At 44.5% G+C, this 22,541-nt stretch overlaps 2 protein-coding genes across 2 annotated transcripts; one reads left to right on the top strand and one right to left on the bottom strand.

Annotated features, from left to right (window-relative positions):
- Nucleotides 1-490: 490 nt before the first annotated feature.
- On the bottom strand, nt 491-17,364 carry fd3F (forkhead domain 3F). Its single transcript, XM_070211382.1, has 5 exons — nt 15,868-17,364; nt 14,266-14,361; nt 2,028-2,199; nt 1,520-1,970; nt 491-1,460 (listed from the first exon to the last, which is right to left on the bottom strand). Exons 1-5 carry the CDS (start codon nt 17,088-17,090, stop codon nt 1,204-1,206), a joined length of 2,199 nt encoding a protein of 732 aa, XP_070067483.1. The 5' UTR covers nt 17,091-17,364; the 3' UTR covers nt 491-1,203.
- A 3,391-nt stretch (nt 17,365-20,755) lies between these two features.
- On the top strand, nt 20,756-21,582 carry PGRP-SA (Peptidoglycan recognition protein SA). Its single transcript, XM_002058156.4, has 3 exons — nt 20,756-21,083; nt 21,141-21,259; nt 21,332-21,582. Exons 1-3 carry the CDS (start codon nt 20,797-20,799, stop codon nt 21,514-21,516), a joined length of 591 nt encoding a protein of 196 aa, XP_002058192.1. The 5' UTR covers nt 20,756-20,796; the 3' UTR covers nt 21,517-21,582.
- The last annotated feature ends 959 nt before the right edge of the window (nt 21,583-22,541 follow it).

Raw genomic sequence — 22,541 nt, 5'->3', positions numbered from 1 at the left:
TATAACTCTGATAGTTTCGAGTAGTTTGAGTAGAGAAAAATCCAGTTGAATTCATGTGGAGAACTGCGTTCGAATTCCCTTTGTTTAAACATTTTCTATATAAGCACCCTTGCTATAGCTTAATTCGATATAGAAGTCGGATTTTTATAAGATTATTCGCATATATAAAGCCTCGTAAATGTTAAGTTTAGTCCGGAAATCTTAAAGAATCTTTAACAAGTCTTTTCACACAAGAGCTCAATTTTTGCTTGCAGCTATATAATAGAGTAACCCGATCCGTATCTTCAAAAAAATGGTTCAAATTTCGATTCCATGCATATCATAATCTCTTTGGGAACTTTGTTTGGCTAAAAAAAAAAAAACCTGAATGATATTTTAAAATATTGCAAAGTCTGGATTCGTGTACATCGATAAGATTTCTTGAACGTCGACCCGTTAACCGAACCTATTTGGGGGAGCCTTAATCTGAAATCCTCCTCACATATATAGACATGAGAGTTACGATTTAAATGTAAATAAAAAAAAGAATAGGTATATTTGCCATAATAGATAAACCAGAGTAGTTGTACAAGTGCCGTTATGCTACATGGGGTAGGGTAAACAATATCGATACGAACTATGATTAGTATTTGGACAGTATATATATATATATATATATATATATATATATATATATATATAATAGATAGGTATTGGTAAGTATCTAAGCATGTGTGATTATTCATGTATATATATATATATATATATGTATAGGTAATCAGCTACTAGTAAAAACTCTTAACTAGGGAATATAGCCAGAGCCCGAAGTCGAAAATATGGACTCGTAATGCTCCCGGTATTTCGATATGATGCGCATGCTTAATGCTAAGTAGAGGCTACTCTTAGGCTCTATAAGATAAACTAGATATGATTAGTGACAAAAAAAAAACTGGTTGGTACATTGAAGACTAGACTATACATGGGGCTAGGTCTGCAACTGGAACCCGGTTTGGGGCTGCGACTTGGATCTGGGGCCTGCGACTTGGGATTGGGCTCGTAGGTGGTTAGTTTAGATAGTTCGACGACGAAGTTGTTAGAGTGTGACTAGTATTGGTTTATAATTGGCTTATGAGTACTCTGATTGCTTCCCTGCAGCTGAACTGGTTCCGGAACTCGTTCCGCAACTGGCAGCAACTGTTGCTGCTGCTGCTGTTGCTTACGCGGTCAAGCGACAATATCGCTGCCGGGATTGTAGCCAAAGTAGTTGAGATTAAAGTCATCGCTGAAGAGCACCTCCTCCTCGGACGGCTCCACCTGGTGCGACATCTGTATGCCCAGCTCCATGGGATCAATCTCGGTGATGTAGTACTGCGAGTGGCTGAGCGAATGCTGCTGTTGGTGCTGCTGCAGCTGCTGTTGTTGCTGCTGGCGCAGTCCGCTCTCGGTGACCACGACGTCCTTGTGTATGGGATTGAGATAGTCTGCGGAAAATAAGACGCACATTTATGAAGAGATCGAAACGAGAAGCGTAGCTACTTACCATTGTCGAGCAGCACATCCTGGTAGGTGCTGATGATGGAGTTGACTGACTGCACCTCCACCTCCCGATGGATGCCGTTCAGTATCTGGCCCGCCGTCTTGCGCAGCTCCTCGTCGCTCAGCAGATCGCCGAAGGGCAACAGGCGCTGCGGATTGTTGTGCGCCTGCGTCGTGGGCGACGCCTCGCTCGGCGCATGCTGCAGCATCTCCTGCGTCAGCGTCGCAGCAGCTGCAGCTGCCTCATCGTAAATGCAGCTCGATTGCTGCTGCTGCTGCGGCGACTGGCAATGTTGCTGCTGCAATTGTTGCTGCTGCTGCTGTTGCTGCTGCTGCTGTTGTTGATGTTGCTGCTGTTGCTGCTGCTGCTGCTGTTGCATTTGTTGCTGATGCTGTTGAATGCGCTCGCGATTGATCGATTCCATTTTGAAGAACAAATCCAAGCGTTGCTTTTTCTGCAATTCAAAGAGTTGTTAGGATTGCGCGTGCAGCTCGTGCTAGAGCGTACTTACATGCTCCCAGGCGAGCACATTCTCCGCAGAGTCGCCGCTGGATATGGCCCACAGGTGGCCGGCGCCTTGGGGCGCCTTGACGCCCTTGCGGAAGTGCGGATTGATGGACAGATTGTGCCGCACCGAGTTCTTCCAGCGATCGTCGTTCGATTTGTAGTAGGGAAAGCGATCGCTGCACGAATGCGAAAGGGACAGCAACATGCACACAATGAGAGCGGTACCAGAAGAGAGAGAGAGAGAGGGGAAGAGAAAGAGAGAGAATAATTAGCATCGCTTGCTTGAGCACGTTTCGCAAGTTTAACATTATTCCAATTTTATAATTTCTATGTTTTCCGTTTAATTGTAAAGAAGACATTCGTTTTGCGATGCGTAAATTTCGCACATGTTCTGAAAGCCCGTCTCGCCCCAATTTCACACAAATGTGCATTGCCTAATTTTAGGCGACCAAGAAAAGAAAACTAAATATAAAATACTAAACTCAGTTTATTTTAAATACCAAACTGATCCAATTAGTAGGCAGCGATTATTCGTGTAGTTCAGAACCCAAGCAAGTGATCCCATCGCAAATCGAATTTCCGGTCAGTTCCATTTAGTTAGCCTTCGCTCTTTCAACACGGTAATATCGTGGTAATATGCTCAAATTCATATTTATGCTTCCATCGACAAAGCAAAAATATTGTCATAATTTTATTCAAATATATTGACAGCTTAGGTATTTCCAATTTCACGTGGAATGGCAGCATATATTCAAAATAGTTTTAGTCTGCGTATACTATATAGGAAGAATAGCTTTTATCATCTTCGAGCTATGCTCAAAAGCAATCTCTCAAAATCAATACTTATCGATATAGTAGCGAAAGTGGTCGAGGATATAAAAAATAATTGGTTATCTGCTTCTGCATATGCTTCCCAGATGACTTCTTCTAGACATATGTGTACACATCTATATAAACTAGGCTGTAGGTACGGATCTAAAAATGTATTTATGTATAGATAACTCCGGGCTGGGACATCTCGTCATTAAGTTATACTGTCCACTACAATGATTGCCTTTGAAGGATAATGTTGCCAGATTAAGATGCCAAATCACATATCTGCAAGCCCATAGAAAAATGTCTAGAAGGGTATAGAATCGTCGACTTGTCGAAGATATTCTTACTTTTTACGCTCTTCGTTTTTCTTGGGCATATTTTTTTTTTTGTGATTGCTTTTCCCTGCTTGGTCCGAGCGCGGATTGGCCAACGGTATGGGCCAGAGAGGGGTGCACATGGATCCGATTGGCCAGCCGTGGTCCGAACCTACCCCCAATTATTGGCCTGTTCGGCCTGCTCGGACTATTAAAACTTTTTGACCAGTTGCAATTAAAGTTTGAATAACGGAGCCAACCAGGCAATTTACATGGAACACGTCATGGCACGCCACTGCGGCAGAGCTGCCACACGGCCGGATTGGGCGGTGGGGTTGGGCTGGGAGGGGGTTACATGGACAGGGACACGGACACGGACAGCGGCAGTGGCACAAATTATGCGTCGTTTTGTAGGCAGTCACGAACAGGCGATTTGGACGTGGAGCGAAAAAAAGGAAAGGAATGGAGAAAATGGAGTAGCTGGCGGGCAGGTGGCTGCAGCTGAAGCCAACCCCTGCAGGCTGCCCGACGCTGGCAGGGGGTTAGAGCTATGTAAAAGGAAACTACGTCGACCGGAAAGGACATCGCGTGCCAAGCGCGCTCCCACTCTGGGCAGGAACGACGCCAACGCAAGCCTGCCAGGCCAGCTGGGGGCCGGGCTGGGCAACAAAATGGAAAGTATTTCACAGAGAAGGGGCGCGGTAGGGGGAGGGGGTTGGTGCACACGCGCCAGGTCCGAAAACAACCCCCGCAGCAGCAGCAGTAGCAGCAGCAGCAGCAGCAGCGCTTTGTCATTGGTTAACTGCTGCTCCCTGCCAGCAATCTCTCGCCTCCATCCGTTCCGTCGGGCAACTCCTACTCCGAGCCTAAAAAGCAATTCAACAATTTTTTTGTATTTCAACACGCGAGGCACCCATTGTGGGCCGCATATATATATATATATAGGCATATATCTATATAGATTTACTTCCTTCTTTTTTTTTTTTTTTGGTAAAAATGACGACTCATAAATGAACTGGAACTGAATGAAATGGAATGCATAAATCCAAGCCTGGGCTCCACGCCTGACGCTTGTCTGGCTCAAGTTGAAAGGCAGCGTCAGGCAGCTCCTTAATGATCCCTTCCCCTCCCCCGCCACACTGATAACTGTCATTCGGATTGCTACTCCCTCCGCCCACGCAGACGTCATGACGCATCAGCCGAGGCACACGCCCAAAAGGATGGCACTTCAAATTGGTTGAGTGGAGCGTAGCGAATGCAGCTTGGACTTGATTAGAAGCCGGGTCCAGGCCCATGGGTTCACTATTTTACGCTAGAAATTCGTAATAAATGGTTTCGTATACGACTCGGTACATGGCATTGGGGGCGGGGGGCGGGGGGGCGAAATATGAGAGCCTCATATGTGTGTAACACATTTAGCTGACAGTTTTTTATTCGTTATCATACCCTATACCCCTTGAGAGGGCATGCTGAAGTAGATAGGTATGTTTCCTGATACTCTTCTCTTCGATCTGAGCTGTTGAAGCAGCTATTGAATATTGATACATATCGATAGTCAAGAAATGGAGAAGATATATTGGATGCCAAGAAGTACATAAGAATATATACTGAGCTATGCATATTTGTCTTCTCTTCGAGCTCAGAGTCTGAAGCAGATAGAATATCTATAGTCAAGAGATGGAGAAGCTATCTATCAGAGGTTGAAGCAGGCAATATATCGATACGTATCGATAGTCAATAGAAGGAGCAGCTAGCTTGGATCCCATTAAGTAAATAGGAATGTTTCCTGATCTAGCATATCTTCGAAAACATATACATATACATATATATAGACAGACTTACAAATCTGGGTCTTACGATTAAACTGTTGTGAGATTTTACTCAAACAAGAAGACATTCAACATACATCTATATATGATATCCATTCATACCCAATAGGTTATAGGGTATTTGCAGATACATATGTACTCAAGAACTTTGATATTTTTGGTGCAAAGTGCAAAATTGGTTTGTTTTCTTCATGTTTGGCATGTTTAAGTTATTGTTAGACTCCCTCCGAAATGTGGGCACTGCGAAGCACCCAAATGTACTTGTAAAATTATAAATACAAAATACGGCAAATGGGAAATGCAAAATGGGAAAATGGGAAAATTGTTGCCAGTCGTAGTTTGGATGTTGTGTAGTTTATGGAGCTGCATGTCTAGCATGGTTTAATCATGCACTCGGTGCCCCAGGCCAATCGATAGGCCTTATTGTGGGCGTTTAGACAGTGATACACAAAAGCGTTCGTACACACATTGAAAAGGGTTTTGCGCAAATGCATGTGACAGGCAGAAGCATCACCCAAGCCAAAAAAAAAAAAAACAAAAATAATATACATATGCATATTTGTTTTGTAAGACGAGTCGATCACGCCGTTCTTCTTCTTCTCAGACTAGACTCAAATATAGCCTAATTCCACAGTCAACATTTAATACATTTTCTGTGAATGTGAACTATATTGCTTGTACGTTTTCCCCTAATAGCCTAATTCCACTGTTAACATTTTTTACATTTTCGGCGAATGTTTCCCACAGGAAACCACATTTTCATTTGCACAAAATGTTGGTACCTGCCAATGGAATCGCAGTATGTGGAATCAGGTTAGATAATTGTCGATTTTAAGACTTTGATCTCAGTCTTATAAGAGCTATTTACTGTAGGTTCTCGTATGGGAAACAACTGCATTATTTGGATAGGCAAAGCCTTGCATTTTGTTGGATCGGACCATAAGCTCCGCAGTTAAACGGGAATGTATTTGCCATGCATTATGTGCATCTAAGTAAAGTCAGGTGTTGGTTGAACAGGCAGCTAGAATGTGTTCAACAGTCGCAAGGCGCTCAGTTGAGGGTATCTGCTAGTCGATCAATGTGTGTGCCTTGTTCTCTCTCTCTCGCCCTCTCGCTCTCTCTCGCACTTGTCGAATTGTCAACGTTGCTTGCAGTGGGTGCTCACAGCGTGGGCGGGTCGGGGCGGTTGTGTGTGGGAGTGGGAAGGGGGGAGGGGGGGCAAGAAAAATAAAATCAAATATCCACTATCAACATTGTCATCATTGTCAATGAATTGAATGACTGAGTTCCCATTCACATTCGCATTCACATTCGCATTCGCCTTCAGCTTTTGGGCCTCGAATCAAATTGTCGAAACACACGGCATCGGGATCCGGGGCAATCCACCCGAGAACCCCTTTGCCCTTTAAATCGAAGCTATTACATAGACTAAACTCGATTTGAGCCTTGCAAGTTTTCAGTTTTATTTCATATACATCTATTTTTTTTATTGTCTCGGTTTCGATTTGGTTTTCGCAAATAATGCGAGTGGTCGAACCGGCAGCCGGACTGACAGGCTATCAGCAGGCGCTTGTGTGTTGATACAAATGGTTGGTGATGGTGGGGAGGGGGGAGGGGGGTTGGAGAGGTGTTGGGTGGTTTGGGCCAACTGTCAGCTACTCGCAGCCTATTGCCCTGCTGTCCAGCCCCGGCCTGCTGGCACCGTAAATTGAGTTTGAATTTGAGTTGCCCTGCTTTGTGTCCGGGCGGAGAGTTTGGGGCGCGGGCGCGGCAGTTGCCTCTGGACTGGGTCCGTGCCAGAGGCTTTATAAAGCATTCTGTCTGATAGGCTGGCGCTCTAGCTGGTCGCTTGGACTGGCTGGCTGGCTGGCTGAATGGCTGCCTGCCGGGCTGGTTGGCTGCCCGTGCCGTGTCGGGGCGTGCCTGGCACGCAAGCCAATACACACACACACACACACACACACACACACATTTACATTTTTGACATGGCGCCCAGAAGCTCCTCGCCGCTCGGGCAACCAGTACCCCAGACTGGGCAACTACTTTTCTGGCGGTTTGTTTCGAGTTGATTTCGCCTCTTCTTGTTTCACAACATGCATTTCTATATAAGTATATATATATATACATTTATATATAAATGTATTGCAGCTCAGTTCATAAATTGTTGCGGCTGCCGCCCCTGCCCCTCTGTTCCAGCAGTCGCCAAAATGTGCAAAATTTATGGATTTATGGCAGCCAAAGTAGTTGGCTCTGCGCTCAAGTCAAGAAAACTTTTTAAATACCAAATGGGGCGTAACTGGCCACGCCCACGAAAAAAACCCAGAAGCCAGAACAAGCAAAGGGACAAACTCAGTCAGCTGCCCATTCAAGATGTCCTCCACAATCAGAGAAGCATAACTTATTTTTCACTTTTATGAATTTAGATATGATGAGAATGCGCTTATAGATTCGAAGAGAAGATTATAATTAGATATATATAGAGAAGGAAACGTATAGAATATATGTCATGTCAAATTCTATTCAACACAAGGAAACGTCCCTTTTGGACATAGGGCTTACGATCTGGCGAATAGCGGAGCTCGTCTTTGGCAGACTTTGGTGAAGGTATTTCTAGGGCAGAAAACATTTATCCAAACCAAAAACTCATGCTTTGATATATATTTTATGTGATATGCTATATGATAAGATACTACCTGTATATGATATGGAAGTCCCATGCTAAGGAGTTTTTGCAAAGATTAATATATTTTCAAAAGCCAGAACATTTATCCGAACAAAAACCGATATATATGATATGGTATAGTATATGATATGATATGCTATACTATATGACATAGTGTTCGAATATTATGAAGATTTTGCATAGTCTGTTGAAGATATTGTCAAAAGACACAACATTTATCCATGCAAAAACTCTTGCCCTATGATATATGTGGTTATGTGGTATACTAGATGATATGCTATGATACATATGATATAGGTGTCATATGTTGAGAAGAGATACAAAAATGATATACTCTATATATGATATGATATATGTGAAGTGGTATACTTTATAATATGGGTTATGATATGATATGCTTGGATACTATATGATATGCTGCGATATAGTATGCTATATGATAAGATATGATAAAAGTGCTATATCAAAAAGACTTTCACAAATAAGTTAAGAGTATTTAAGTGTAAGGGAAGCAAACAAGTTTCTTGGACAGGTATTCAATTTTCGACCCAATATGCCTTTGGCAGCTATGAGAAGAATCTGCAAGAGTTTTTCCGAGAAGAATCGAGCTTTCTTCTCACTTTATTTTCAGCTTAAAGCTCACCCTCTCTAGCTTGGCAATATTGTATATTGGATTCAGGTATTTCTCGGCTAGCACATTTAGTGGGAACCTTTTTGCGTTCCAGATCCTGCACACCGTCTCCTGCCTGATGCACCCTCCACCCGGCAACCTGAGCCCTGTGCAATGAGCCATGATCCGCATCCAATAAACACTCAATATGCAATTCAAATTGACCGGAAGAGCAGTACCGAACGGATCGGACTTGCGCTCGAGCTGGGACTATGGGCTAATGGGTTGACCGAGTAATTGCTGGAAATTGTGCGCCGAGTTGCGCTTGTCAAACACCTGATCCTGATGCATTGAGGCGTGTAAAAGGTGTAGAAACTCCGGAAAATAGTCGAAGCAGGCCCTAAAAGGCGGCAAACGGCCAACCCCGCCAATTAATAATTATACTAGGCATATGTGTGCGTGTGTATATAAATTTCATGGGCAATTGCCACACACACACACACACACACTCGGAGAGAGAGAGAGAGAGAGAGGTTGCGGGGGTTCGCGTGGGCGACTTGCTGCAATGTTTGCGCAGGCGCCCTTTTTTTTGCCTTGAACGCGTCCCTGGCGATTGCAGCCCTTCGCCTAGCTGTGCGCCAACCCCCACCCTCTTGCTCCACCCACCCCCCAAGCCACTATGCTGGCGCCCACAAAGTAAATTTGTGAATGGTTAATGAAAACTTCCCAAAAAAGAAAAGTACACTAAGCAGGCGCGAGGGAGGCGAAACTATGAGGGGGGTTGGTGAACGGGGGAGTGCGGTAGGGTAGATTTGGTCGGTCTGCTGGCTCATTACATTTAATGAACAGGTTGCCCGAGCTGCGGCCCTTGCCCCAACCCGTGGCAGCTGATGGGCAAATGTCATAAATTGCTGGAGCAGAGACAGTGGCAGGTGCAGGGGCGGGGATATGGGGGTGGGAGGGGCAGGATTTCTATATACATTTACATATATAGGATATTTACACGCAACATTTTTGCTGTGGCTTCAAATATTTACAGTGATTCCCCCTCCCTGCGCCAGCGTGGGCTGCGACTAGGCCTACAACTTTGACAATTTGTGACCTCCTCACCTTCTACTACCGTTTCGTAGAGGCAAGGGGGGGGGGGGGCGGAGGCAGGTGGCAGGGGCTAAATTAATGAACCTTGAAAAATGTGTTAAAAGTTTTTTATTATTGTCGTCAAACTGATGTAGATACACATCGAAATATACATATATACATATATTTATATGGGTGCATGGAAAGTTCCTTTTGGGGCTTTTCCCAGTTTCTGGTGATCCCCAACCCCCACCCCTTGGAAAGGGAAACAAAACGAATATGCATTACCAATTAAAAGTTCTCGAACTATAACGAAAATTATTCACTTCCAATTGAAGGAATTTAAGCTCAGCGAATGCAAAGTATCCAAAAGAATCTTCTCGTTTTTTCTCAACCTTCGCAATTTGTTGGCAATCGCATTAAAAGGGAGTTTCAGGACATAACTGTGGGACGGACTGAACTCTACCGAGACCCTGAAATATGTACATGTTGCAAGCCAGTTCAAACCCAGAATTCCAGCCAATTTTCGACCGTATCGAAGTGCGAATCAAACCTTACTTTTAAGCTCTTGTCGAGGGTTTTATAATTTTAATATGAAATGTGTAATCAGACATATATACATAAGTATGTAAATATTTTTAAAACCGATTCGATTGATATACAAAAAACTTTTCCGCTAATTTTTCACTGTTTTTGTATGACAAATAACTCTGTTTGGCAAGACATCTTCTCAAACTCAACATTTACGAGCTTCTTTTCCCAAGATCTTATGTCTGCAAAGCCCTAAGGAAAATGTCTAGAAGGACATTAAGTCTTCGGCGTGCCAAAGATATATCCCTACTATCTAGTCTCTCCACATTTCAATTATACAAGAGGTAAAATGTAAAACGCTTCTCCTAGTCCCTAAAAAAATAAGTAAGAGGTTCTAGTCGGGAGCTCCCGACTAGGGGATACCCTGAATCCTCTTCTTCCAACATCAAATGCATATATATATATTCTATTTTAGAAGCAACAGGATATCGATATCGATTTTTATCGATTGCTTGGAAACGGAGTAAGTTATCGATTATCGGAAACAAGTTCGATTTGCGCGGGAACTAGGAGCACCTACATCTAAAATTTCAAGTCTATATATGTTTCGCGGAGCTATGTCGTTTTGGAACGTCATATCTCCGCGCGGAGTTATGTCGTTTTGGAGCGTCATATCTCCGCGCGGAGTTATGTCGTTTTGGAACGTCATATCTCCACGCGGAGTTATGTCGTTTTGGAACGTCATATCTCCGCGCGGAGCTATGTCGTTTTGGAACGTCATATCTCCGCGCGGAGTTATGTCGTTTTGGAACGTCATATCTCCGCGCGGAGTTATGTCGTTTTGGAACGTCATATCTCCACGCGGAGTTATGTAGTTTTGGAACGTCATATCTCCGCGCGGAGCTATTTCGTTTTGGAACATCATATCTCCGCGCGGAGCTATGTCGTTTTGGAACGTCATATCTCCGCGCGGAACTTGTCGTTTTGGAATGTCATATCTCCGCGCGGAGCTATGTCGTTTTGGAACGTCATATCTCCGCGCGGAGCTATGTCGTTTTGGAACGTCATATCTCCGCGCGGAGCTATGTCGTTTTGGAACGTCATATCTCCGCACGGAGTTATGTAGTTTTGGAACGTCATATCTCCGCGCGGAGCTATTTCGTTTTGGAACATCATATCTCCGCGCGGAGCTATGTCGTTTTGGAACGTCATATCTCCGCGCGGAACTTGTCGTTTTGGAATGTCATATCTCCGCGCGGAACTTGTCGTTTTGGAATGTCATATCTCCGCGCGGAGCTATGTCGTTTTGGAACGTCATATCTCCGCGCGGAGCTATGTCGTTTTGGAACGTCATATCTCCGCGCGGAGCTATGTCGTTTTGGAACGTCATATCTCCACGCGGAGTTATGTAGTTTTGGAACGTCATATCTCCGCGCGGAGCTATTTCGTTTTGGAACATCATATCTCCGCGCGGAGCTATGTCGTTTTGGAACGTCATATCTCCACGCGGAGTTATGTAGTTTTGGAACGTCATATCTCCGCGCGGAGCTATTTCGTTTTGGAACATCATATCTCCGCGCGGAGCTATGTCGTTTTGGAACGTCATATCTCCGCGCGGAGTTATGTCGTTTTGGAACGTCATATCTCCACGCGGAGTTATGTAGTTTTGGAACGTCATATCTCCGCGCGGAGCTATTTCGTTTTGGAACATCATATCTCCGCGCGGAGCTATGTCGTTTTGGAACGTCATATCTCCGCGCGGAACTTGTCGTTTTGGAATGTCATATCTCCGCGCGGAGCTATGTCGTTTTGGAACGTCATATCTCCGCGCGGAGCTATGTCGTTTTGGAACGTCATATCTCCGCGCGGAGCTATGTCGTTTTGGAACGTCATATCTCCGCGCGGAGCTATGTCGTTTTGGAACGTCATATCTCCGCGCGGAGCTATGTCGTTTTGGAACGTCATATCTCCGCGCGGAGCTATTTTGTTTTGGAACGTCATATCTCCCCGGGGAGTTATGTCGTTTTGGAACGTCATATCTCAGCGCGGAGCTATGTCGTTTTGGAACGTCATATCTCCGCACGGAGTTATGTCGTTTTGAAACGTCATATCTCCGCGCGGAGCTATTACCCGAGATATTAAAAAAATCATCGAAAAAGTTTCGATTATCGCAAAAACCTCGATTTTGAAAAACAACGTGATGGATGATTTTATGGAAGGTCATATCGCGGGAGCTATGTCGTTTTGGAACGTCATATCTCCACGCGGAGTTATGTCGTTTTGGAACATCATATCTCCGCGCGGAGTTATGTCGTTTTGGAACGTCATATCTCCGCGCGGAGTTATGTCGTTTTGGAACGTCATATCTCCGCGCGGAGTTATGTCGTTTTGGAACGTCATATCTCCGCGCGGAGCTATGTCGTTTTGGAACGTCATATCTGCGCGCGGAGCTATGTCATTTTGGAACGTTATATCTCCGCGCGGAGCTATTACCCGAGATATTAAAAAAATCATCGAAAAAGTTTCGATTATCGCAAAAACCTCGATTTTGAAAAACAACGTGATCGATGACTTTATGGAAGGTCATATCGCGGGAGTTATGTCGTTTTGGAACGTCATATCTCCACGCGGAGTTATGTCGTTTTGGAACATCATATCTCCGCGCGGAGCTATGTCGTTTTGGAACGTCATATCTCCGCGTGGAGTTATGTCGTTTTGGAACGTCATATCTCCGCGTGGAGTTATGTCGTTTTGGAGCTATTACCCGAGATATTAAAAAAAAATCATCGAAACAGTTTCGATTTTCGCAAAAACCTCGATTTTGAAAAAAAACGTAATATAACCCCTTGTCGATTTGGGTTAAAATTTTGAATTAAGCACTTATGATAAAATAAGGAACTTAAATAGCATAACAGAAAAAAGTCGCAATAAGCATGCTGTTAAAATGCGAAGCAGACGCACATGAATGTGTGTTTGTACATGTATACAGAAATTCTTAAAGATGCTGCTCTATTCAATTGCGCAGTTGCACATGACTTTGGTTTTTCTTCTTAACCGATCTTTATGAAATTTTCTACAGTATATCTTATTGTATCATCGAATATTTGTGTATACTGAAAAAGTCAATTGCATTTAAATTTTGGCTTAAATTGGTTGGCAATAATAGTTGGGTTATTAACTTGATTTATAGCTCTGGGGTGGTAGCGGAGAGGTGGCGCTAGGCATAAAATGAAAGATACTTGACAAATATATAATATTTTAGAAGCAACATATCATGTTTCGTGACTCTAGCTCTCATTATTTACCAAAATTGCACCTACATCTAAAATTTCAAGTCTCTAAGTAGCTCTTATATGTTCTGAGATCCTTGCGATCATACATACGGACGGACGTACGGACGGACATGGCTAGATCGACTCGGCTATTGATGCTGATCAAGAATATATATACTTTATGTGGTCGCAGATGCTTCCTTCTGCCTGTTACATACATTTGGATTTTGCACAAATACAATATACCCTTATGCCTATTTTTAATGGGTTCAGGGTATAATTACAATATATACACAAGATAAATTGGAATAAGTTGAAGAGCAAAAATATAAAAATATGAATGGATATTATTAAAAAATAATATATATTGCCCGGTCTGTAAAGTGAATCACTTTTGAATATCTCCATTTTGCAACTTCCAGCCGAACCATTAAATACTTAAATCTATTCCTATTCTTAGGGTCAAAGCGTAGAGATCTTGATATATGAGGCAACTTGTTGATCTACAACAACAACAACAGCAGCAACAACAACAACAACAACAACAACAACAGCAGCAGCAACAACTGTGTTTTTAGAATTAAAGCGAATGCGAAGACACAAAAAGTACAAACATAAAATGGCAAAAACACAAAGAACTTGGCAAGAATTTTAACAGGTAATAAATTATTGTAACTGGCAAGTTTTTAGCACTATATTTGTTGTTGTTGTTGTTGTTGGTTGTTAGACAAACATAAATAAAATAAAAAAAGAAAAACATAAAGGGCAGTAGAAAAGGAAGCCAACGAACAGGAGAAACAGGCAACAAAAGTGGCCAACGGGAATGCGCCAAGAAATGCTTGAGATTTGTTTAATTACATCCGGCATTGCCACACACACACACACACACACACACACACACACACACACACCTGGACACACCTGCACACACACCTGCTGATGCCTCCAACCCCCGCACACACAGCAAATGCTTTTCCACCCCAGCAAAAGCCAAGTCGCTCGTCGGCCGAATGTGGGTGGTTGGTATGGGCAGTGGGTGGTTGGGGGTGGTTGGGGGTGGTTGGGGACTGGCTCGACTGGCTGAAATCGTGGATGTTAACGAGTACTTACGATATCCATTGGTATATGCCCGACACCGTCAGCTCACCCTTGTCCTCGAGGGCGTATTCGATGAGTTCCGTGTATGTAAACGGTGGTTTCTTTGGCCTGCTTGTTTTGCGGTGGTTGGTTCGTTGTGGGGTTGGTTGGTTAGCGGGGGGAAGGGTGGGTGGTTTCGTTGCGGGTGGCCACGTTCAGCCACATCGATTGGCGCCGCATCGCACAAGAGAGCCGACGAGCGCGAGAGAGAAAGAAGAGAGACAAAACATACGTCAAATAAATATTTATCAAAATGGAGTTGCGTTCGGTTAAGCGGCTTTCGTTTAACTTCCGCGAAAATCTACAAAAAAATTAATTTATAAGCTAAATGTTAAACTTAATCTGAAACTCTCCATATAATGCAGAAATTCCTGGAAGTCAACAAGCGAAATCTCGCAAGTATTTGCCATCCCTCGAATTGTCTTGACGAAATTTTGAGAACTTTCGTAGCAAGCTAAATATTTATTTTTATTATCTTATTCTTGGATAATATGCTTCACAGCATTGTCTCTAAGAAATATCCAAGGTCTACGGCATAGTTCCTGGGTTAAGCCCGAAGTATTTATCATAAATGTTTCAAATCCTTCGAAAGCGATCTGAAGATTTATACTTGAATAATCAAGTCCGGACTTATCTGATGTGTTGTATTTATATTGTGAATAATATATCTTGGGAATAATCTTTGGATGTTGTCTGCAGGTAAATCATAAAAGCCAAGGCCTAAAGTCAAGCTTAATATAAAGGATAGCAAGTACTTTAATTCCTTTTTTTCGGAGGAAATCGGAAATATCATAGTTACAAGATCGTATTATGGTGGGTTTCTAATCTGGGATCTTCCAACAAGGAATAATTGTACAGCTTGCATGTTGCCTACAGATAAATTAAAATACCAAAAATAACTAAGCCCGATTACTGAGGTCAACTTTTATATGGCGGATTCCAGGTACTCTGATCGGACTTTATTCCCAGGAGCTGTAACATGAGCCTTAATCAAGCATCCAAAGGAACAGTTATTCCTTGGATGTTACCTATAGATAAACCAAAAACCCCAAAATAACTAAATCCAATTCCTAATGTTAAGTTTAATAATGAGAAGTGTTGCATAATTATAGGATCTAGTATCCAAACGGATTGAAGATATATTCCTGCACACCTTGCTCTTAATTGCAGCTCGGATGTTGTCTATAGATAAATAAAACTTGACAATAGCCTTATCCAATTTCCGTGCGGTATTTGGAGCTTTTGTTGGGTAGCTAGAGCTTATCATGAATTCGGGCGCATAATCCCAAGTCCCATGCCTAAAGATCAGCATAAAATGGAGCATTGTTGAAGTGTGCTTGGTAGAAGTTCGGTTATAAGATTTGAAAGATGATATGATCTAGTATCTCGGCAGAGCAAATACCTAAGCCTCTCAACTGAGAGCAGGGAATACTCTTGAAGGATACAGATAAAGTTCCAAGTGCCTAAGGTCACGATTGTTGGTAAGGGCTGTTGATGGCGCTAGGAAACATGATCCCAAGTCTAGCATAGAATGTATTCTCCATAAGGTCTTATATTAATCTGAATTGTACTTACGCCTTGGATGTTGTATCCTCGATGACGACGTGCTCGGCCACAATCATATCGTTGCCATCCATTTCCGAGGTGACCTCCATGACCAGCTCCTCGAACTTGCGGCCAGTTCTGGTCGGTGTGGTGATTGTTGTTGTTGTGGCTCCTGTTGCGCCTGTTGCTGTTCCTGTGCTTGTCGTTGTGTTTGACGGAGATGTGCAGCTCTTGGGTGAGCTGCGTCCGCGCGGCTCCAGCTGCGTTGTGTGGCAGCTGAGCGACTGGCTCGAGTTGGATGTGCTCGCGGAGGCGGATGCGGATGCGGATGCGGGTGAGGCCGAGCTGCAGGGCGATGCGTTCGACATGTGTGCTGTCGCTGTGGGCGTGGCCGCCTCCAGGCCGGCACCGTGTCCATTGCCTAGCCGGGCAGCGCCGCCAACATCCGGCGACAGATGCGGAAACTCATCGAATTTGAAATTTAGCAGCCAGGACAGATTCTTGTCCTCGAAATCCGGCTCCGTTTCGCTGGCCACCGGCGAAGAGCGTCTGCCACAAGCCACGGGCCGACATCCAACCTGAGCCTGTGTCTTCTGCGGAACGGGCACCAAAAAGCTGGCATTGGACACCAGCTCCAGCTGCTGTTGCTGCTGCTGTTGCTGCTGCTCCTGATGTGGCTGTGCTTGCAGCTCCTGTTGCTGCTGCTGCTGCTGCTGCTGGGGCGGCGGCGGCGGCGGCAGCGTTGCATTCATCTGAGAGAAGTCCGCCTGCAGTCCGGAATTGTAGCGATGATCCAGCTCGAGCAGCTCGCCCGTCTGCCAGCCGCCGGCATCGGCCTCCAGCGGCGCACTGGGTGGCGCACAGTAGGAGGCGGCGGGCACCAGGAGGCTGCTGTCGTAGGCGAACAGATCGTTGATGAACGAGGCGGCGCCGCTCGATGTGGCTGCGCTGCTCGTGTCCAGCTGCAGCTGGAAGCACATGTCGCCGCCAGCATCATAGTCGAGATGCCGCTTCTTCCAGGGATTCGACGCGAGCTGCTCGTACGGCTCCAGCGGCTGCGGCTCCAGCTGCGTTTCGTATTTGCGTTTCAGGAAGTTGAATTCGCACGGCGATTGCAGCGAGTTGCAGTTGTTGTTGTTGTTGTTGTTGTTGTTGTTATTGCAGTTGTTGTTGTTGTTGTTGTTGTTGCTGGCACTGGAATGCGACTGAGCCGCGCTGCTGTTCGGCCCATTGACGGGCATATTGACAATCATATTTGCTCAAAAAAATCGACTTGATTTTCACCTCACACACACAGAACAAACAAAAAAGAAGAAGTGCTCAAGAGCAGCAGCAGGCGCCGCAGGAGGAGCAGGAGGAATAGGAGCTGCAATTAGATGGGAAAAAGTCCGCGCTGGATTCCGTCTCGCGCTGCGACTGGCCACGGAATGCGGCTGGGCAATTGCGTTTGCGTTTGTCGGAACCTTTTCTTTTTCTTTATTTTTATTTTATTTTTTTTTTTTTCTGGCCAGGAGCAACGAGCTGCCAGCAGAGCCTCTGCGATACTGTCAGCAATAGCCGTGGCAGCAGCCCTGGCAGCAGCAGCGCGGCCTCAGCCTGCGCCTGCTCAGGGCCGCGCCTCTCATTACCCTTGCGCAGTCAGTCAAGCGAAGCAGCTATCGATGACCCCCGACCCAAGCCGCGGCTCCGGCCCACGACCTTTTAACGGTGCTCAAAGCGCGCGCACTCTTTACTTTACCCTGTATGCAACGGTTCAATGGGGTCTATTCAGCTATCCGTCTGTTTGTCCGTCCGACTGACCCTTCAATTCAACTCTGTAAACTCTTCAGCTGTTACAGTTTAAGAGCAACTATTTGTTTTTCTTACAGTTTTAGAACAACTGATCGCATAGCATAGCAATACGACTATAGTTAACTTTCTCTTAAGATCGAAGCAAATGTCTCTTTTCTCTTGAGACACAGTTAAAAAGGCACCTCGTTACGGTTACAGTTTGAGAGCCGCTGCTAGCACAGTTTTGAGGCTAGTGTCTCCAAATTAGGCAGGTTCTCTGCTGATATCTTTAGATTCTCATAAAATCGGCATTTTCCAAATGTTACAGAAAGGCACCGACTTAAGGCTACAGAACCACTTTACCTAGCATTGCGCTTTGCATACTTCGATTGTCACGCAACAATGTTGATTTTCCAATGCTACAGTTTGAAAGGCACTTTTATACAGCTTCAGAGCAAGAGCCAGGCTAGTTAGCAGGGTAGATTAATAGCCTCCTCAGGGTCAGTGTACTGCTTTGTGGGGGGTTACAGTTTAAGAGCCACTGCTCTCATTAACAAGCAGTCGCCTTTGAATGTGTTTCGAGCTGTTTTCATGCTGGCGAACAGAGTATCCTGCAGTCGGGCACCACCAACGATCCGAGCTAAGTTCTCTCTGGTTCTGCTCGGTCGCGTTTTGGCCATAATCGAACTTGTGCCCGCGCGCCTGCTGCCTCCCGTCCCTCAGAGTCACTATACCCGACATAGCCCATTGCCAATTCGACGACATGTTGACGGGAAGGGACGGGTTGGCGGGGAGGGGCGGGGCGGGGCGGCCATTGAAGCGTCTAATCGCGCCTGCAGAGCGGACACCCTGTCGTAGACAGCCTGTCGAGCTGCCTCTCGCACAGGTGTTGCGCAGGATTGGAATGTCTCATGAGTGCCTCACAATTGCCAGGGGTTAAACGGCGATAGAGCGGGAGAGTGGGACAGCGAGAAAAACAGAAGAGAGTAGGAGTAAGAGAGAGAGAGAGAGAGAGGAAGAGGGGGAGAGAGAAAGGCAAGCTCCCTGAGAGATCTTGCGACTGACATTGGAGCACAAATCCAATTTCTATTAGATTTCCCTTTTCATCAATGTCTAAAATAATATTATCTAAAGTAAGTTAAGCTTTGAACCAAGAAGCTGGTTCAAATCCAGAAGAAGTGCAGATGGTTAACTGTAATCTGAAATCTTGCAAATGCGATAAATTTCCAATACATTTCCCTTTTCATATATCTTCAACGTGATATTATGTAATGTAGGGTAAGGTTTGAACCAGAAAGCTGGCTCAAATCTTGATTAATTCGGTTTAAGACTCTAAAGAAATACACTTAAAGTTCATATATGAAAAAGGATTTTGATTTCCAACCTCTGCATCTAGATATGTAAGCTATGCGGGAATTCGAAATATAAGAAAAGGAATCTCTGAAAAATGTACTCACCAGTTGTCATGCAGTCTTTTGTTTGCTTCGATGCTTCCTGAATGGTTGAATGCACCTCGAAAAATTAACTTGGTGCTGCAATTTCATATATGCAACCCATTCTGTATCATTATTCAATATGATTAATGCGATCTGAAAAAAAAAAACATAAAAAAAATCAAATATTATGTGCTCAAATCGAGTAAAAACTTTGGCAAAACGCGAAAGTTCCTAAAAAAAATACTTGAATAGGGTCTGCAGCTTAGGCAATATCGTATATGTATTTAAGATGTATATTTATATATATATAAGGGACAGATCTGATCGATCTGCATATTCCATATATAAACAAGGGCCTAGGGAAGAAGAGGCACAGAAGAAGCATAGAAGGAAGCTAAAAGCGAGAGAGGCGCTTTGTGCAGGGTATATCACAGTCGGATTATTTTTATATCTACTTTTTAAGTCTAGTATTTGTAGAATTTCAAATTAAGAATATTTCAAATTTGAATGTGACAACTTTTGAGTTCCTTTTCGGCCAAACTGGAACTTAGAAGCTCGTTTTTCTCTGAGTGTATTTTTCGAAATAAATCTGTTTAATCGCAAATGTTTCTGAGTGCTTTTTAGTGTTGTTTACTATCGAAAATGCTGACGTCGAGCTCTGGAAACCTGTTCGAGTTCAGGCCGCGGAATGACTCATAAATGGATTCGACGAGGTTTGAGTGAAAAAGAATAAGCACTCATCACAAATCTGGAAACAGAAGCCGCTGAATTGGGACTCCCGGACAAAATTCGCAAAACATTAAGATAAATTAAAAGAAGATAAAGCGGCAAGCGGAAGATAAAATACTCTGCAAGACAAGGGGCATAAAAGGGGCTGTAAATGCTTAGCCAAAGGAATTTTATTCAAAGGAAACTTATATATATAGCTATATATGTGATATTGGACAGGAGCCGCTACAGTTTTACAGGTACTGTTCTTGCAGTTTTAAGGAGCTAGAAAATTTCCTTCGTAGATACTCCGAAAATATATAGAAACACGCAAAAATGGATATTTTTGCCAAAGTTACAGTTGGACAAGCACGGCGTTAAGGCAACAGTTTTGCAGCCACTATTCTTCCAGCATTAAAGTAAAAGTTGGCTCGAAAACCTACTTAGATAATACTATATTTGCCAAACTTACAGTTGCAAAAGCACGACCTTACGCTACAGTTTTACAGCCACTTTTCATGCAGTCGACCTACTAAAAGCCTTCACTTAACATCTCGCTTCACATACTTTGATTGTCACGCAATAATGTTGATTTTCCAGTTTTCCAGTTTGAAAGGCAGCGCCCTATGAATACAGTTTGAGAGTCACTTTTCTTACAGTTTTAGAGCAGGAGGCGCGATAGTTAGCAGGGTAAATTAATAGCCTCGAGCCACAAAAACTGTACAAACTTGGGGCGTCTTACAGTTTGAGGGCCACTGCTCTCATAGCCAAGCAGTCGCCTTTCAACCTGTCTCGAGCTATTCAATTCAAGGGCCTCCGAGACAAATTTGCTCATATTTTGTGTCGCACCCGCTGGCAGAGTATGAGGCGAATTAGAGATTAAAACTTGTTTCTGTGCGCTGACCGACCTCCCTCCCTCCTCTTTCCCTTCCCCGCTGGCAATTGCGTCAGCTGGGCGTGAGACGTGTGCATGCGATAAGAAGGCGCTGCGTCCGATCCGGCGAGCAGTACCCAAACGTAGCCGCAGCCGAACAGAACGCAGAAGATGTCCCGTTTGATGATCTTGCTCATTGTCGGCCTGCTGTTGGCGACGGCGGCGGGTGGCAAGAAGGGGCGCAAGAAGGGCGCCGACTGTCCGCAGATGAAGCTGAAGCGTCAGTGGGGCGGCAAGCCGGCGCGTGGCATCAACTACCAGGTGCGGCCCGTGCGCTTTGTGGTCATCCATCACACGGTGACAAGCGCCTGCTCCGGCTTTGTGCAGTGCGCCGAGCTGCTGCAGGGCATGCAGAGCTATCACCAGTCGCAGCTGGACTACAACGACATCGGCTACAAGTGAGTTCCAGCTTGGGTTAGCTATCTTCTCGGCCACCGGCTCAATCCGCTGCTCAGCTTTCTTATAGGCAACGACGGCATCGTCTATGAGGGCACCGGCTGGGGCATCGCTGGCGCTCACACCTACGGCTACAATGCGAACGGCACGGGCATCGCCTTCATTGGCAACTATGTGGGTGAGTCTCTGTCTCCGTCTACCCCTTTATCTGCCAATACTGTCGTGCTGACTCTTGCCTCCTTCCTTGCAGACAAGCTGCCCGCGCAGGCGGCGTTGGATGCGTGCAAGAAGCTGCTCGCCTGCGGCGTGGAGCTGGGCGAGCTGAGCGAGGATTACGGACTAATTGGTGGCTCCCAGGTGATAAGCACCCAGAGTCCGGGCCTGACGCTCTACAATGAGATACAGGAGTGGCCGCATTGGCTGCCCAATCCTTGATCCGGATGCCCGGTTGAATCTAGAATTAGGATTTGCATTTAAATATATTTTTTTTTTTATCGTAAATTTAAATCGTTTTCTATTTACGTTCATAGATTTATCGTGCTTACGATCATATTTTATGCTGCACTTTTTCGACGCAACAGCTTAGCGTCATCTGGCAATGTCAGAACGCACTGTATAAACGAGAACAGTGGCGCCCTCTACAGACGGCTCAGTTGAGTTTTTTTTGATTGCGATTATATTTTATGCTGCACTTTTTTGACGCAAGCGCTTAGCGTCATCTGGCAATGTCAGAACGCACTGTATAAACGAAGACAGTGGCGCTCTCTACACACGGCTCAGTTGAGTTTTTTTGTGATTGCGATTATATTTTACGTTTCATATTTTTGTCGCAACCGCTTAGCGTCATCTGGCAATGTCAGAACGCACAGTATAAACGAAAATAGTGGCGCCCCTCAGTTGGATTTTGATTACGATCATATTTAATGCTGCACTTTTTCAACGCAACAGCTTACTCGATTGGGCGACATTAGCGTACCAACGATGGCTGTGGCGCCCTCTACATACAGCTCACTGAAAATGTTTGTTTTTCTGGTTACGATCACATTTTTCGTTTTGCACTTTCGACGCAACTGCACAGCGACACTTAGCCACAAACTGTGTAATCAGAGCGCGCTTATTGTGGCGCCCTCTATTGCCTGTTCACTAGAATGATCTTCAGCTTTAAACAAAAGCCGACTAACTAAGTAATAATTAAATAATAATGAAAATAACACAAACTTATTTGAATATTTGCTTTCAATTATATTATTACTATGACTAACGTTTCTTATTTATTTCTGAGTTATTTTGTTATTTTAATTGAATTTTCCGTTTCACTCTTTTAACGCAACAATGCAGCGCCATTTAGCTACACAGCGCACTTCAAGCGAACTATATCTTGAAAACTGCGTCGCCCTCTACTAACTGTTCCGTTTGAAAGTTGTGCAGCTCAACGAGAGCTGTGTCGCCCCCTAGCGCAA

The sequence above is a fragment of the Drosophila virilis genome, chromosome X (assembly GCF_030788295.1).
Source record: "Drosophila virilis strain 15010-1051.87 chromosome X, Dvir_AGI_RSII-ME, whole genome shotgun sequence".
NCBI lineage: Eukaryota > Metazoa > Arthropoda > Insecta > Diptera > Drosophilidae > Drosophila > Drosophila virilis.
Note: the sequence above shows the minus strand (reverse complement) of the source record. Positions and strands in the feature narration are given on the sequence as shown.